At 42.4% G+C, this 19,046-nt stretch overlaps 1 protein-coding gene across 4 annotated transcripts in view; it reads left to right on the forward strand.

The window, feature by feature from the left end:
• The first annotated feature begins 17,935 nt into the window (after nt 1-17,935).
• gcm2 (glial cells missing transcription factor 2) overlaps nt 17,936-19,046 on the forward strand; it is a 48,722-nt gene continuing 47,611 nt past the window's right edge. For 3 of the 4 annotated variants that reach the window (XM_063069380.1, XM_063069382.1, XM_063069383.1), the window contains exons 1-2: nt 17,936-17,981; nt 18,720-18,948. Coding sequence is in view for 1 of the 4 variants with exons in the window: in XM_063069383.1 (XP_062925453.1) it covers nt 18,867-18,948 (82 nt within the window). In the remaining 3 variants the exon portion in view is untranslated. Of the gene's footprint in view, nt 17,982-18,719; nt 18,968-19,046 lie in introns of all 4 variants that reach the window. The other variant, XM_063069381.1, reaches the window with a different exon arrangement.

A 19,046-nucleotide genomic window follows, 5' to 3' on the forward strand; every position in this document is an offset into this window, starting at 1 on the left:
AAAGAGTCAGGTGACTTCAGCAATTATTATAGCAGCAGAAGGATTTATACCCAAGAGTGAAAATAGGATGAATAGAAAACTGGACCCATGATGGACAGAAGAATGTTGTCAGGCTGTGAAAGAACAGAAATAGAGCATTCAGGCAAGTTAAAAGAACCCATAATATGCAGCATTTGATTCAATATAAGAAGGCATAGGCAGTGGTGAGAAGAACTATACGTCAAGCTAAAAGGGCATTTTGGAGGAGTTTTTGCAAGAAAATAGGAAGAACAACACCTGTGGGAGAGGTATGGAGAATGATTAAGAGGATGGGGGGAGATAGAAGAGAATGGGAATATCCAGTAATGATCTCTGAGGAGGAAACAGCAGTCTCTAGTAGGGATAAGGCTGAGATCATGGCCAAGTAGTTTGTACAGATACACAGTTCAGAAAATTTGTCTGAAGAAGGGAGAAGGAGAAGGGAAAGAATAATGAGTCAACACCAGGTGTGTTAAACAGGAGGGAAGAAACAGATGATATAATTGATGCAACACACACAAAAAATGCTGGTGGAACGCAGCAGGCCAGGCAGCATCTATAGGAAGAGGTACAGTCAACATTTCGGGCCAGGACTCTTCGTCAGGGCTAACTGAAAGAAGAGATAGTAAGAGATTTGCAAGTAGGAGGGGGAGGGGGAGATCCGAAATGATAGGAGAAGACAGGAGGGGAGGGGTGGATCTAAGAGCTGGAAAGTTGATTGGCAAAAGGGATACCAGACTGGAGAAGGGAGAGGATCATGGGAGGGGAAGCCTGGGGAGAGAGAGAAGGAGGGAGGGAGGGGAGCCCGGAAGGTGGAGAGCAGGCAAGTGAGAGGGACAGAGGGAGAAAAAAGAGAGAGAGAAAAAAAGGGGGAAAAATAAAACATATATTAAATAAATAAGGGACGGGGTGTGAAGGGGAGGAGGGGCATTAACGGAAGTTTGAGAAGTCAATATTCATGCCATCAGGTTGGAGGCTACCCAGACGGAATATAAGGTGTTGTTCCTCCAACCTGAGTGTGGCTTCATCTTGACAGCAGAGGAGGCCGTGGATAGACATATCAGAATGGGAATGGGACGTGGAATTAAAATGTGTAGCCACTGGGAGATCTTTATTTCTCTGGTGGACAGAGCGTAGGTGTTCAGTGAAACGGTCTCCCAGCCTGCGTCAGGTCTCGCCAATGGACAAGGGAGTTGCGTAGGGAGCGATCCCTGCGGAAAGCAGAAAGAGGGGAGGAGGGAAAGATGTGCTTGGTGGTGGAATCCCTTTGGAGGTGGTGGACGTTACGGAGAATTATATGTTGGACCTGGAGGCTGGTGGGGTGGTAGGTAAGGACAAGGGGAACCCTATTCCTAGTGGGGTGGTGGGAGGATGGGGTGAGAGCAGATGTGTGTGACTCCCTTGTCCATTCGTCCCCTGTATCCATTCCCAGCGATCTCCCTCCCGGCACTTATTCTTGTTAGCGGAACAAGTGCTACATGTGCCCTTACACTTCCTCCCTCACCACCATTCAGGGCCCTAGACAGTCCTTCCAGGTGAGGCAACACTTCACCGGTGAGTCGGCTGGGGTAATTATACTGTGTCTGGTGCTCCTGGTGCGGCCTTCTAAATATTGGCAAGACCCGACGCAGGCTGGGAAACTGTTTCGCTGAACACCTACACTCTGTCCACCAGGGAAAGCAAGATCTCCCAGTGGCCACACATTTTAATTCCACGTCCCATTCCCATTCTGATATGTCTATCCACGGCCTCCTCTACTGTCAAGATGAAGCCACACTCAGGTTGGAGGAACAACACCTTATATTCCGTCTGGGTAGCCTCCAACCTGATGGCATGAATATTGACTTCTCTAACTTCTGTTAATGCCCCTCCTCCCTTCACACCCCATCCCTTATTTATTTATTTAATATATTTTTTCCCCTTTTTATTTTCTCTCTCTCTCTCCTTTTTCTCCCTCTGCCCCTCTCACTATAACTCCTTGCCTGCTCTCCACCCTCTGGGCTCCCCTTCCCCCTTCTGTCTCTCCTAGACTTCCCATCCCATGATCCTCTCCCTTCTGGAGTCTGGTATCCCTTTTGCCAATCAACTTTCCAGCTCTTGGATCCACCCCTCCCCAGCTGTCTTCTCCTATTATTTCGGATCTCCCCCTTCCCCTCCCACTTTCAAATCTCTTACAAGCTCTTCTTTCAGTTAGTCCTGACGAAGGGTCCCGGCCCAAAACGTTGACTGTACCTCTTCCTGTAGATGCTGCCTGGCCTACTGCGTTCACCAGCATTCTTCGTGTGTGTTGCTTGAATTTTCGGCATCTGCAAATTTCCTCATGTCTGTGATATAATTGATGATCCACTTACGGTGGCAGAAATGGTGAGAGCAATAAAGAGATCGAGACCAACATCCTCAGGGAAAGATCTGATATGCTCTGTTATGCTAAAAAAAATCTAGGAGAAGGAGCGCTCTTGAAGTTGCTGCATTTTTATAACAGAGTGTGGGAGGAGGGAAGATTACCAAGTGCATGGAAAGAAGCAGTAATAATTCCAATAAGGAAACCTGGCAAGGATCCGTCAAAACCCACTAGCTACAGACCAATAGCATTAACATGAAATATATGTAAGATAATGGAAAGGATGATAACAGAAAGATTATTGTATGAGCTTGAGAAGACGGGAATGCTGGCAAGTTATCAGAGTGGATTTAGGAAGGGACGGAACTCAGTGGACCTCATTGAGAGGTTAGAGACTGAAATAAGAAAGGCCCAGGCAAATAAAGAGTCAGTAGTTGCAGTGTTTTTTGACATTGAAGAAGCCTATGATATGATGTGGAAGGAAGGATTGTTAGTTAAACTGCACAAGATGGGGGTTGGTGGGAGAGTTTTTAATTGGATTAAAGATCTTTTTATTTGGTAGAAAAATACAAGTTCGGATTGGATCAGAATTATCAAAACAGTACATAGTGGGAAATGACACACCTCAAGGTAGTGTGATCAGCCTGTTACTTTTCATCATTATGATCAATGATGTCTTCACAAAGGTACCAGTGGATATAGGTAGGTCACTGATTATGGATGATGGGGCCTTGTGGAAAAGAGGCGGGAAAATGGAGCATATAATCAAGAAACTACAAGGAGCAATTGATGAAGTGGTAGAGTGGGGTTATGATTGGGGATGTAGATTTTCAGTAGAAAAAAACTCAAACTGTATTTTTCACCAGGAAAAGAATTGAGGTTGGGGAAAAGTTAAGGATGCATGGGATTAAATTAGAAAGGGTTGGATCATTTAAATTTCTGGGAGTTATATTTGATTCACGATTAACATGGGCAGACCAGTTCAGGAAAGTTGAGGAGAAATGTAAAAAAGTAATAAACGTGATGAGATGTTTGACTGGTAGGGAATGGGGAGCAAGTTGTTCAGCATTGAAGATAATATATGTGGCTTTAGTAAAATCTGTGTTGGACTATGGAAATATAGCAGCTAGGTCTCTTATGAGGAAACTGGATATGATTCAGGCTCAGGCTTTGAGAGTGTGCAGTGGGGCTTTTAATACATCACCAGTATCAGCCCTACAGGTAGAAATGGGTGTAATGCCTTTGGAACTAAGAAGGATGCAACTGATGGCAAACTACTGGGCTAACTTGCAGGGGCACAATGATTCTCACCCTACTAAAGGAGTGTTGCAGGAGTGCTGGGAAAATGGGAGGTTTCAGAGGGATAACTTTAGTCAGGTAGGGAATGATATTGCTAAAGAATGTGGAGTGTTTGATCTAAGGATAAGCCCTTCAGTAGTTTATCCGGTTGTAGCTCCATGGAAGCTTGTATGGCCTGACATAGAACAGCATTTGTTAGAGGTAAAAAGGATAGGAAAATATAAAACTGATTTGGTAAGTGCATTTAACTGTCATCTGATGGAAAAGTATAGTGATTATACTCAGATTTATACGGATGGTGCTAAGGAATCTGAAACAGGAGTGACAAGGTTTGGGGTGGCTATGTCAGCAAAATAAATTGGAATCAGCAGAAGAACATCTAATAAGGGGTGTATACAGTGGAGATGCTGGCAATGTTGATTGCATTGCAATGGGTGGAGAAAGCTAGTCAAGTCAAAGTGTTGATATGCTCAGATTCATCCTCAGTTCTAGCAAGTTTAAGGTCTTTTCACACAAACAGTCAGCAAGATGTACTTTATGAAGTCCTTCAGTCAGTCACAGGAATTGCAAATCAGGGAGGTCAGGTAAAATTTCCAGCACATGTAGGGGTGAAGGGGAATGAGAGGGTGGATGAGTTGGCAAAGAGGGCATTAAAGAAAGAAAATATAGACATGCACATTAGTATCAGTAAAGCAGAGGTTAAGTGTGTAATCTGGGAAAAAATCAACCAATGTGGCAAGAAAGATGGGACAGGGAGGGGAAAGGGAGGCATTCATATTAAATACAAAAAAGTGTTGCAGGTATTAGGGTAGGTCGTGGATACAGAAGAGAGGAGACTATGTGGACTAGGTTAAGGCTGGAGCACTGTGCATTAAAAAAAACATTGAAAATGATAGGGAAACACCAGACAGGATTGTGTGAGGAATGTCAGGAAGAAGTAGAACATGTAGTTCTGAGTTGCAGGAAGTATGGGATACAGAGAGAGATGATGAGAATTAATCTAAGGGAACTGGGGGTGCAGGAATTCACGTTAAAAGGGTTGCTGGGCATGGATGAGAGAGCACAGGTTAGGGTATTTTTAACTTTCTTAAGGGGTACAGGGGTTTTTTATAGGATATGACAGATAAGCAAGAATAGGGTACTAGGATAGCCAAAGATGGGAGGATGAAGTGTAGGTTAGGGTATGTGTGTGTGTGTGTGTGTGAGAGAGAGAGAGAGAGAGAGATTGGGTGAAGGGACTTAGACTGTAAGTCTTTTGCACACTCCGGAGCAGAAGGTGGTGGTAATGCACCATTAAGCTGGGTGCCAACCGCTGTAAAACAAGACGAAGAAGAGGCATAGTGTAAACTTTGCCCACACATAGCGGAGGAGGGAGGGAACGTCGAATCAGACCATGAGAGGCCTGAGTTGGGCATTTTCGTGCCTTACAAGGCGCAGATTGGAAGTCTGTGTGGGGCGCCACTCCTTGTACAGACTAGAGCAATGTGTGATTAAGTGCATTGCTCAAGGGCACAAACACGCTACCACAGTTGAGGCTTGAACTAGCGACCTTGAGGTAACTAGATGAATGCCTTAACCACTTGGCCACGTGCCCAACACAGTAGATAGCTGTATATATACACTGGTGTGACACTCTGGTTTGGAAAATGGTCTGGAAACATTCCCATCTTGTCTGAGTGCATTCAGTCATCAGCACCTGTTTCACAGAATGTCCCATGAGATCCACTCGTTAGGTGAAATGTAGAATGAGAGGGGGGAAAAATAACAAGGAGGCAACAAAAAAATTTTTTTAAATGAAAAGCATATGGTAGGAATAAATGTTGTAATTCACTATGATTATTGCATAAATTGGAAACATGTTCTCAGGGAAATGTACAGAAGAAATGTGGCAAATGTTCAGGGGATATTTGTGTGGAGTTCTGCATAGGTACGTTCCAATGAGACAGGGAAAGGATGGCAGGGTACAGGAATGGTGTACAAAGGCTGTTGAGAAGAAAAGAAAAGCTTACAAAAGGTTCAAAAAACTAGACAATAATAGAGATCTAGAAGATTATAAGGCTAGCAGGAAGGAGCTCAAGAATGAAATTAGGAGAGCCAGAAGGGGCCATGAGAAGGTCTTGGCAGACAGGATTAAGGAAAACCCAAGCCAATTGACAAGTATGTGAAGAGCAAGAGGATAAGATGTGAGAGAATAGGACCAATCAAGTGTGATAGTGGAAAAGTGTGTATGGAGCCGTAGGAGATAGCAGAGGTACTTAATGAACACTTTGCTTCAGTATTCACTATTGAAAAGGATCTTGGCGATTGTAGGGATGACTTACAGTAGACTGTAAAGCTTGAGCATGTAGATATTAAGGAAGAGGGTGTGCTGGAGCTTTTCGAAAGCATCAAGTTGGATGAGTCACTGGGACCGGACTAGATGTACCCAGGCTAATATGGGAAGCGAGAGAGGAGACTGCTGAGCCTCTGGCAACGATCTTTGCATTATCAATGAGGATGGGAGAGGTTCCGGAGGATTGAAGGGTTGTGGATGTTGTTCCATTATTCAAGAAAGGGAGTAGAGATATCCCAGGAAATTATAGACCAATGAGTTTTACTTCAGTGAAAGAAATTAGAAAAGCTAAAAGAAGATACGAGGCTGCTCTGGCAAGTAAGGTGAAAATAAATCTAAAGGGTTTCTCCAGTTATGTTAATAGCAAAAGGATAATCAGGGATAAAATTGGTCCCTTAGAGAATCAGAGTGGACGGCTGTGTGTGGAGCCAAAAGAGATGCGGGAGGTTTTGAACAATTTCTTTTCTTCAGTATTCACTAAGGAGAAGGATATTGAATTGTGTAAGGTGAAGGAAACAAGAAGGGTAGTTATGGAAAGTATGACGATTGAAGAAGAGGAAGTACTGGCACTTTTAAGGAATATAAAAGTGGATAAGTCTCTGGGTCCGGACAAGATATTCCCTAGGACCTTGAGGGAAGTTAGTGTGGAAATAGCAGGGGCACTGACAGAAATATTTCAAACGTCATTAGAAACAGGGATGATGCCAGAGGATTGGCGTATTGCTCATGTGGTTCCATTGTTTAAAAAGGATTCTAAGAGTAAACCTAGCAATTATCGGCCTGTAAGTTTGACGTCAGTGGTGGGTAAATTTTTGGAAAGTATTCTTAGAGATGGTATATATAATTATCTGGATAGACAGGGTCTGATTAGGAACAGTCAACATGGATTTGAGTGTGGAAGGTCATGTTTGACAAATCTTATTGAATTTTTTGATGAGGTTACTAAGAAAGCTGACGAGGGTAAAGTAGTGGATGTTGTCTATATGGACTTCAGTAAGGTCTTTCCACTGAAAGTGGTTCCACATGGAAGGTTAGTTAGGAAGATTCAATCGTTAGGCATTAATATCGAAGTAGTAAAATGGATTCAGCAGTGGCTAGATGAGAGATGCCAGAGAGTAGTGGTGGATAACTGTGTGTCAGATTGAAGGACGTTGAGTAGCGGTGCGCCTGATGGATCTGTACTGGGTAAATGTTTGTCATATATATTAATGATCTGGATGATGGGGTGGTAAATTGGATTAGTAAGTATGCAGATGATACTAAAATAGGTGGTGTTGTGGATAATAAAGTAGGTTTTCAAAGCTTGCAGAGAGATTTAGGCCAGTTAGAAGAGTGGGCTGAAAGATGGCAGATGGAGTTTTAATGCTGAAAAATGTGAGGTGCTACATTTTGGTAGGACTAATCAAAGTAGGACATACATGGTAAATGGTAGGGCATTGAAGAATGCTGTAGAACAGAGAGATCTAGGAATAATGGTGCATAGTTCCCTGAAGGTGGAATCTCATGTGGATAGGGTGGTGAAGAAAGTGTTTGGTATGCTGGCCTTTATTAATCAGAGCATTCAGTATAAGAGTTGGCATGTAATGTTGAAATTGTATAAGGCATTGGTAAGGCCAAATTTGGAGTATTGTGTACAGTTCTGGTCACCAAATTATAGGAAAGATGTCAATAAAATTGAGAGAGTACGGAGGAGAATTACTAAAATGTTGCCTGGGTTTCTTCTCCTAAATTACAGAGAAAGGTTGAACAAGTTAGGTCTTTATTCCTTGGAATGTAGAAGGTTGAGGGGGCACTTGATAGAGGTATTTAAAATTACAAGTGGGGTAGATAGAGTTGACATGGATAGGCTTTTTCCATTGAGAATGGGGGAGATTCAAACAAGAGGACATGAGTTGAGAGTTAAAGGGCAAAAGTTTAGGGGTAACATGAGGGGGAACTTCTTTACTCAGAGAGTGGTAGCTGCATGGAACGAGCTGCCAGCAGAAGTGGTTGAGGCAAGTTCGATGTTGTTGTTTAAAGTTAAATTGGATAGACATATGGACAGGAAAGGAATGGAGGGTTATGGGCTGAGTGCAGGTCAGTGGGACTAGGTGAGAGTAAGAGTTCGGCACGGAATAGAAGGGCCGAGATGGCCTGTTTCCGTGCTGTAATTGTTATATGGTTGGTAAGTTGATGGAGAAGATCCTTGGAGGCAGGACTTATGAACATTTGGAGAGGCATAATATGATTAGGAATAGTCAGCATGGCTTTGTCAAAGGCAGGTCGTGTCTCACAGGCCTGATTGAATTTTTTGAGGATGTGACTAAACACATTGATGAAGGTAGAGCCGTAGATGTAGTGTATATGGATTTCAGTAAAGCATTTGATAAGGTACCCAATGCAAGGCTTATTGAAAAAGTAAGGAGGAATGAGTTCCAAGGGGACATTGCTTTGTGGATGCAGAACTGGCTTGTCCACAGAAGGCACAGAGTGGTTATAGATGGGTCATATTCTGCATGGAGGTCAGTGACCAATGGTGTGCCTCAGGGATCTATTCTGAGACCCCTACTCCATGATTTTTCTAACTGACCTGGATGAGGAAGTGGAGGGATGGGTTAATAAATTTGCTGATGACACAAAGGTTGGGGTTGTTGTGGATAGTGCGGAGGGCTGTCAGAGGTTACAGCAGGACATTGATAGGATGCAAAACCGGGCTGCGAAGTGGAAGATGGAGTTCAACCCAGATAAGTGTGAGGTGGTTCATTTTGGTAGGTCAAATATGATGGCATTATATAGCATTATTGGGAAGACTCTTGGCAGTGTGGAGGATCAGAGGGATCTTGGGGTCCGAGTCCATAGGACACTCAAAGCAGCTTCGCAGGTTGACTCCATGGTTAAGAAGGCATATGGTGCATTGGCCTTCATCAATTGTGGGATTGAGTTTTGGAGCCAGGAGGTAATGTTGCAACTATGTAGGACCCTGGTCGGACTGCACTTGGAGTACTGTGCTCAATTCTTGTCGCCTCACTACAGGAAGGATGTGGAAACCATAGAAAGGGTGCAGAGGATATTTACAAGGATGTTGCCTGGATTGGGGAGCATACCTTATGAGAATAGATTGAGTGAACTCGGCCTTTCTCCTTGGAGCGACAGAGGATGAGAGGTGACCTGATAGAGGTGTATAAGGTGATGAGAGGCATTGATTGTGTAGATAGTCAGAGGCTTTTTCCCAAGGCTGAAATGGTTAGTACAAGAGGGCATAGTTTTAAGGTGCTTGGAAGTAAGTACAGAGGAGATGTCAGGGTAAGTTTTTTTACACAGAGAGTGGTGAGTGCGTGGAATGGGTTGCTGACAGCGGTGGTAGAGGTGAATACGATAGGGTCTTTTAAGAGACTCCTGGATAGTTACATGGAGCTTAGAAAAATAGAGGGCTGAAGGGTAACCCTAAGTAAGTTCTAATGTAAGGATATGTTCGGCACAGCTTTGTGGGCCAAAGGGCCTGTATTGTGCTGTAAGTTTTCTACATTCCTAAATTAGGGTAAATCCTAACTGGCTTTGAGAAGGTGGTATTGAGACTGATGACCAGAGTGCTGGTGGTGAGGACTGTGAAGGTATGGTCAAAGGAGGTGGAAGAGTGGATGATGCAATGAACCATATCCAGGGATTCATTTTCGGATTCAAATGATTATGTCACAGCTGTCACTGACTTCACCAAACCTGTGTGGATAAATGTGTGTCTTTGAGAATGTACCTGATATACCCCAACCAGAAACCATGGATGAGCCATGAGGTTCACCATCTGCTGAGGGTCATGGTGTTAAAGACCAGTGATACAGAGTTCTACAAAAAGTCCTGATATAACCTGCAGAAAGCTATCTTGAAAGCAAAAAAAAAGCAATTCCAAATGAAATTAGAGACAGAATTGGATGTATGTCAGCTCTGGCAGAGTTCTCAGGCCAATCCTTCCTGCAAGGGGAAACCTAAAATCATAAATGGTAGTGATGTTTCACTCCTTGATGAGCTGCATGTCTTTTATGCACGCCTTGAAAGGGAGAAGACAACTAGACCTGTGCAAATCTGACGACCTTGTGATTTCTGTCTCAGAGGCCAAAATCAAAATGTCTTTCAAGAGGGTGAATTATTGCAGTGTTGTGGCTGGACACTGAAAATCTGTACCAACTAACTGGCGAAAATGTTTGAGGACATCTCCAATCTCTCACTATTACTGTCAGAGGCTCCCACTTGTTTCAAAAGGGCATCAATCACACTGGTACCCAAGAAGAGTAGGGTGAGCCTCAATAGCTGTCACCTAGTAGTATTCACTTTTCCCATAATAAAGTGCTTTAAGAGGTTGGTCATGGCTATAATTAACCTGTCTAAGCAAGGAACTGGAACCACTGCATTTTACTTACTGCCACAATAGGTTTACAGTGAATGTAAACTCACTGGCTCTCCACTTTGCCATGGAACATGTAAACAACAGCAATACCTACATTGGACATTCAACACCATCATCTCCTCAGCACTAATGAACAAACTTCAAAACATGCATCTCTGTATCTCCTTTTGCAACTGGATCCTTGTCTTCCTCCTCAGGAGATCACAGTCAGTGTGGATCGGAAATAATATCTCCTCCTCACTAATAACCAACACAGGTGCACCTCAATGATGAATGCTTAGCTTATTGTTGTACACTTATGACCGTGTGACTAGGCACAACTCAAATATCATGTATACATTTGCCACTGACACCACTGTTGTTGGAAGAGTCTCAGATGGTGATGAGGAGGAGTATTATTGCTGGTTATGGTATACTAGACTTTCACCTGCTCTTACAATCATGGTATTTATGTAGCCAATTCAAGTGAGTTTCTGGTCACTGATCTTGTTGGAGGAGGCAACGATAAGACCATTGAATGTCAGGGGGTAACTGATTATACTCTCACATTCTGGAGATGGCCATTGCCATGTTACTTACCATTTACCTGCATCCTTGACCCAAATGTTGTCTAAATTTGCTGCATACAAGGCATCGCCTGCTTCATTTGCTGCGAAATAGTGAATGGAAATGAACAATGTGCAATCATCAACGAGCACCCCATTTCTGACCTTCTGATGGAAGAAATGTCATTAAAGAAAAAGCTGCCCTAGAGAACAGCAACCACTTTATTTCATAAAAGAATGACCCCAGCCATTGGAATGTTTTTTCCTTTGTCTGTTTTTTCACTCTAACCCTGGACGCCTTGATGCCACACCTGGCAAAGGCTTGTACTGTAAAGGACAGACAGTGTCACATTATGGTTAAAATTCAGCAGTTTAATGCGTGGGCCAATGCTGTAATGAAGGCTAATGTTCAAATGTGAATAGATTATTGTGAGTAAGGGCCACTTGATAGCATTATTGATGAAACCTTCCATTAGTATACTGGGAGTACACGGAATAGGCAGTAAATAGCCCAATTTGACTTGCCCTACTTTTGGTGCTTAGAAAGAACATGGATAATTTGAAATAAGTATTTGAATATCCCAGATGTTTGGAAGAGAAGGTGTAAAAAGATATGCATTGCACTTTCTGCATTTCCAATCAAGAACATCAAGACCAAGGTAGAGAGAGAACCAATGTTCAGTTCATTACTTCATGTCAGCCAGGATCCCCCATTGAGCCCATTCTGTCTGCCTGCATTTCACCCATCTCCCTGCTGCCATTGGGCAGGTTGTGCAGGAGTCCTGGGTCCATACCACCAGGTTTGTGAGCAGTTATTGCCTTGTAGGCAATGAGCTCCCTGACGAGCTCTCTTCAATGCTGACTGGCTCTGTGGCCATAAATTCACTTTCAGGGATTCAGGGACTCTACAGTTCATGTTCTGTGTATTACTTGTTTATGTTTTTATTGTACGCATGAATTACTCTTCTTTCACACATTGGATGTATGACAGTCTTTGTGTGTGGGGTTTTTCATGGTTTCTATTGTGTTTCTTTGTTTTGTGGCTTTCTGCAAGATGAATCTCAAGGTTGTCCATGGTATACATACTTCGATAAGAATGTACTTTGAATTTTGAACTTGGAGAACCCCTGGGATTAAATACTTAGAATTGAACCCAGTTGTTGCAGAGAAAGAAGTTCCTTAAGAATGTTGAAAGAGAAGGAGAAAGTGCTTGGGGGCTTCATCATGAAAGGATAGAGGTTGAACCATTAAATATGGAAGTTGGAGATAAAGAAAATAGAATCCAGTCACTGTCCTGAGAGAGTGAGGAAGGGAAAAGAGCAGATATGGTTGAGGATCCTGGCCACACCAGTGGAGGGTACTGTAGTGAGACTGCTAGCAAGGAGAGGCAAAATTGCAGTCAATAGGATGAGTTGCAATGTAAAAGGTGGACAAAATCAAAAAGGGTGTATACAGGAATGAAGGTGTTATATTTGAATGTGTCCTGTATACGGAATAAGGTAGATGAACTTTTAGCACAGTTACAGATTGGCATGTATAATGTAGGCATCACTGAATCATGGTTAAAAGAAGATTATAATTGGGAGCTCAATATCCAAGAATATACATTATATCGAAAGGACAGGCAGGAAGGCAGAGGGAGTGGTGTTGCTCTGTTGGTAAAAAAATGAAATCAAATCATAAGGTCAGAATGCATTGAATCATTGTGGACAGAGCTAAGGAATTGAAAGGGTAAATAGATCCTGATGGGAGTTATATACAGATCCCCAAATGGTAGTAAGGATGTGGTCTACAAATTACAATGGGAGATTCAGAATGGATGCCAAAAAGGCAGTGATACAATAGTCATGGGGGATTTCAATATACAAGTAGAATGGGAAAATCAGGGTGTTTCTGGATTTCTAAAAGGGGAATTTCTACAACGCCTATGAAATGGCTTTTTAGAACAGCTTCTGGTAGAGCCCACTATATATAACCATATAAAAATTACAGCACGGAAACAGGCCATCTTGGCCCTTCTAGTCCGTGCCAAACCCTTACTCTCACCTGGTCCCACTGACCTGCACTCAACCCATAACCCTCCATTCCTTTCCTGTCCATATAGCTATCCAATTTAACTTTAAATGACAACATCGAACCTGCCTCAACCACTTCTGCTGGAAGCTCGTTCCACACAGCTACCGCTCTCTGAGTAAAGAAGTTCCTCCTCATGTTATCCCTAAACTTTTGCCCTTTAACTCTCAACTCATGTCCTCTTGTTTGAATCTCCCCTACTCTCAATGGAAAAAGCCTATCCACGTCAACTCTATCTATTCCCCCTCATAATTTTAAATACCACTTTCAAGTCCCCCCTCAACCTTCTACACTCCAAAGAATAAAGACCCAACTTGTTCAACCTTTCTCTGTAATTTAGGTGCTGAAACACAGGTAACATTCTAATAGATCTTCTCTGTACTCTCAATTTTGTTGACATCTTTCCTATAATTTGGTGACCAGAACTGTACACAATACTCCAAATTTGGCCTTACCAATGCCTTGTACAATTTCAACAATATATGATAATTATGAGGACGCACAGTCCCCTTTTATTGTCATTTAGTAATGAATGCATTAAGAAATGATAAAAATGTTTTTCCAGAATGTTATCACGAAAACACATGACAAACGGACTTAAAGACGAACAAAAACCACATAATTATAACATATAGTTACAACAGTGGAACTGAGGGAAATACATGTTAGTAGGGAAGTGGTGTTAGGTAAATTGAAGGGATTAAAGGCAGATAAATCCCCAGGGCCAGGTGGTCTGCATCCCAGAGTGCTTAAGGAAGTAGCCCAAGAAATAGTGGATGCATTAGTGATAATTTTTCAAAACTCTTTAGATTCTGGACTAGTTCCTGAGGATTGGACGGTGGCTAATGTAACCCCACTATTTAAAAAAGGAGGGAGAAAGAAACCAGGGAATTATAGACCGGTTAGCCTAACATTGGTGGTGGGGAAACTGCTAGAGTCAGTTATCAAAGATGTGATAACAGCACATTTGGAAAGTGGTGAAATCATCGGACAAAGTCAGCATGGATTTGTGAAAGGAAAATCATGTCTGACGAATCTCATAGAATTTTTTGAGGATGTAACTAGTAGAGTGGATAGGGGAGAACCAGTGGATGTGGTATATTTGGATTTTCAAAAGGCTTTTGACAAGGTCCCACACAGGAAATTAGTGTGCAAACTTAAAGCACACAGTATTGGGGGTAAGGTATTGATGTGGATAGAGAATTGGTTGGCAGACAGGAATCAAAGAGTGGGAATAAACGGGACCTTTTCAGAATGGCAGGCAGTGACTAGTGGGGTATCGCAAGGCTCAGTGCTGGGACCCCAGTTGTTTACAATATATATTAATGACTTGGATGAGGGAATTAAATGCAGCATCTCCAAATCTGCGGATGACACGAAGCTGGGCGGCAGTGTTAGCTGTGAGGAGGATGCTAAGAGGATGCAGGGTGACTTGGATAGGTTAGATGAGTGGGCAAATTCATGGCAGATGAAATTTACTGTGGATAAATGTGAAGTTATCCACTTTGGTGGCAAAAACAGGAAAACAGATTATTATCTGAATGGTGGCCGATTAGGAAAAGGGGAGGTTCAATGAGACCTGGGTGTCATTATACACCAGTCATTGAAAGTGGGCATGCAGGTACAGCAGGCGGTGAAAAAGGTGAATGGTATGCTGGCATTTATAGCAAGAGGATTCGAGTACAGGAGCAGGGAGGTACTACTGCAGTTGTACAAGGCCTTGGTGAGACCACACCTGGAGTATTGTGTGCAGTTTTGGTCCCCTAATCTGAGGAAAGACATCCTTGCCATAGAGGGAGTACAAAGAAGGTTCACCAGATTGATTCCTGGGATGGCAGGACTTTCATATGATGAAAGACTGGATGAACTAGGCTTATACTCTCTGGAATTTAGAAGATTGAGGGGGGATCTGATTGAAACATATAAAATCCTAAAGGGATTGGACAGGCTAGATGCAGGAAGATTGTTCCCGATGTTGGGGAAGTCCAGAACGAGGGGTCACAGTTTGAGGATAAAGGGGAAGCCTTTTAGGACCGAGATTAGGAAAAACTTCTTCACACAGAGGGTGGTGAATCTGTGGAATTCTCTGCCACAGGAAACAGTTGAGGCCAGTTCATTGGCTATATTTAAGAGGGAGTTAGATATGGCCCTTGTGGCTAAAGGGATCGGGGGTATGGAGGGAAGGCTGGTGCAGGGTTCTGAGTTGGATGATCAGCCATGATCATACTGAATGGCAGTGCAGGCTCGAAGGGCCGAAGGGCCTACTCCTGCACCTATTTTCTATGTTTCTAAACTGATCATCATGTGCTTGCACTTCTCACTGATCAATCTGCTGAAGTGCTGGTTATCAATAAATACAGCTTCACATTTCCAAGTCTCTGTGATCCATAAGGAAGAATGACAAAAGTGATATTGGATAAAGAGATTTCCAAGGCTTCACTTCAACACTTGTCAAACCAGTAGTAGCATTAGCAGGTCTATGTGCCATCTTCCATGGGAGATCCAGAATTTACTACTCAGTGGAGACCCAAGAGATGGCACAAAGTCTGGAGGTACTCAGTGGGTCAGGCAGCATCAATGGAGGGAAATGGACAGTTGATTATAGACTGCAGACATATTGGATATGAGATTGTGGCAAGTTAGTAGCTCAGTGAAACAAGAACTGCTGTGCTCCATCAGGTTGAGAGAATTAATGCCCCCACTGCAGTCTCTTTGTCATCTTCTTGCTATTACCTATCATTTGACCTAGGCTGTTATTGATCAAGGCCAAATAGTGTTACTGAAGCCATGCTTTCTGCTACTATTTGAGGTTATCCTACATCATCGTACAGTTATTGGATGAGATCTATACATAAACATTAGGGCAGGTCTAGTCAATTGAAACTCGGAAGTAAATACGAATATGAGTCTTTGATGTTTGCATGTTTTGTTTCGTTATGATTAGTCATATTATTATGGTAAGTAAGGCTCCTATGGTTAGTATTCATCAATTATACTTGAGCAGCCACATAAGAGTGAAAGATTGCCATAAGGTAAATGGGGAAAGTTGAGATGACAATCAAATCATGGATGATCTTATTGAATAGCAGAGCAGACTCATTGGGGTCAAGTGGCTTATTCTTTTCCCTAATTCATATATCACAACCTACATGGAACTAAATTCTAATCACCTGGAAGTATGTGGTTACAGAAGACACAGAGGAGAATTTCAATAATGTTGGTAGTTCTGGAGAAAGGTTGGCCAGGCTGATGTAACTTTCATTGGGTCAGAGTTAATCTGTGATAAAGTTATGAAAATCAAGGTGATGAAGAAGGAAGATTTCCTTCCTTCCACATAGTGTTCAATGGTTAAAGGGTAGAGATGTAACACAATTGTTAAATGGTGAGGAGTTAATGCAGAGTAAGTGTGTGATGATTGGTGTTGGATGGGTGTTACAGGGAGAGATGTAGAGCTCACTTCCTGAATGGTAGAGCGAGCTGAATTTTTGCAGAAGAAATAAACGGGCAGACTATTATTTAAGTGGGGAGAGAATTCAAAGTTCTGAGATGCAACAGGACTTGGGAGTCCTCGTAAAGGTTAACCTCCAGGTTGAGTCGGTGGTGAAGAAGGCGAATGCAATGTTGGCATTCATTTCTAGAGGAATAGAGTATAGGAGCAGGGATGTGATGTTGAGGCTCTATAAGGCACTGGTGAGACCTCACTTGGAGTACTGTGGGCAGTTTTGGTCTCCTTATTTAAGAAAGGATGTGCTGACGTTGGAGAGGGTACAGAGAAGATTCACTAGAATGATTCCGGGAATGAGAGGGTTAACATATGAGGAACGTTTGTCCGCTCTTGGACTGTATTCCTTGGAGTTTAGAAGAATGAGGGGAGACCTCATAGAAACATTTTGAATGTTGAGAGGCATGGACACAGTGGATGTGGCAAAGTTGTTTCCCATGATGGGGGAGTCTAGTACAAGAGGGCATGACTTAAGGATTGAAGGGCACCCATTCAGAACAGAAATGAGAAGAATTTTTTTAGCCAGAGGGTGGCGAATCTATGGAATTTGTTGCCACAGGCAGCAGTGGATGTCAAGTCAATGGGTGTATTTAAGGCAGAGATTGATAGGTATCTGAGTAGCCAGGGCATCAAAGGTTATGGTGAGAAGGCGGGGGAGTGGGACTAAATGGGAGAATGGATCAGCTCATGATAAAATGGCAGAGCAGACTCGGTGGGCCGAATGGCCGACTTCTGCTCCTTTGTCTTGTCTTGTCTTATGAATCTGTCACCTTTAAAATGCATCTGAGTGAAATTATGAAGAGCTTCAAACTGCAAAGCAACAGGAGGAGAGACTGTGGAGTGACACTGGCAGGAATAGATGGTTTGGGCAATTATAACTACAACGGGCTGAACAGTCTCATATGCAGGATATGTTTACCATTCATTTGTGCAGCAGCAAGAATTAACTCAATTATCCACGTTTGCTTCTTTCTGGTTTTATTTATATGTATATTCATTCAGTTCAGCATTTGCTTATTGGTTGTACAATCAGTCAAACAGAACATAGAAGTACGTAAGCAGCAGAGGAAGAGGCGCAATGGCTCAAGATATCCGTGCCAAAGACGCTGCCACTTTAAAGTAAATCAATTCTGCGGCATCTGTTTCATATCCCGCTATGACTTGCATATTGATCTGTCGATCTAAAAGTCCCTTAAACGTCACTATCGTATTTGCTTCGGCACCAACCCTGACAGCCGGCTCCAGGTATCCACCACCTTCACTGTAAAAACAACTTGGGCCTCATGTCTCTTTAAGTTTTCCCATTCTCACCTTACATGCATGTCCTCAAGTAGTTGACAGTAGTCAGTCTCTACCTGTCCTCAAGCCAACTGCTTTCCCTTTCAAGTCACGCTAACGTAAATTACATAATTAGACATATCGTATCTAAAATATTCAGTCAGATTGAAAAAGGAGCAACGTTTACCATTGCACCAGGATATACTTCGATCTGTGTAAATCATGTTTAATTCATTAGCTCTAAAAACTACACGCCGTCCCTATATCTCGTGTAACAATCGGTCAGCTTATCATTTCAAGCTGGGACATTTATCATGTCTTCGCTCATTTTTCTCTCTCTGTTTCTCCTGGATTTCAGTTTATTGAAGCTTAATTATAAAGTTATAACGTAGATTATTTCTTTTTATATAAGATAACACGGCACAATCAAAATGAATCAGAATCAGAATCAGATTTAATATCGTGAAATTTGTAAGCGACATATGCCGGTGATGTTAAACCTGATTCTGACTATGAATCTGATTCATTCCGACCCTGCCAAGCTAACATGAGTTTGAATATTTTGATGGACCCATTATGAAACTCGAACAGTTCATTAAAGTTAAAAATCCCAGGGAGCTAAAAATGAGCAGACGAGGTTGTGCTTTGTTTCTTGATAATCTTGATAATTACTTGCTACGAATCAGTAATGTGTTTGTTGACAATTAAATGTGCTTACAATGCAATATTGTATATTTTGCTATAATTGTAATTAAGCGTGTTAATTTGGGTGTTTGCAGTAATTTTGTTGTACAAGTAGACAAATTTACTTCAAATTCAACTTGAACCCCTATTTGTTCGAATTTCTATAGTAGCGTATCGAATAGTTCTTTATAGAAAGATAATTGGCAACCACTTATCAAATGTATAATCGGTTTTTTTAAAAAACTTAAATTCTCAATCTCTCAAGATAGACGTCACTTGTTAAAAGTAAGAAATGGAAAGGTTTTCATGGAGTAGTTGTTCGACCGAGCAGAATGCGCCCGCCTCCCCTCTTGTTTTCTAGGGGGCAGTTCCCGCGAGGTGAGGAGAGCGGGCGCGTTCACTGAAATGCTGGGTTGATGCATTTTCACCAGATGCAACATCGGAGACCGGGTAGTTGGAAGCACCGCGAAATTTCCGATCAGGGCGGACTGGAGATTGGTAGGAAATCCTTTCATCTGTAAATACCGTGCTTAAAAGTTAATATTGCCAATTAATTAATGTTGCTCCATTCCAGTGTTAGATCATTTAAAAACTCT

Source organism: Mobula hypostoma, chromosome 17, assembly GCF_963921235.1.
Source record: "Mobula hypostoma chromosome 17, sMobHyp1.1, whole genome shotgun sequence".
Classification (NCBI taxonomy): Eukaryota; Metazoa; Chordata; class Chondrichthyes; order Myliobatiformes; family Myliobatidae; genus Mobula; species Mobula hypostoma.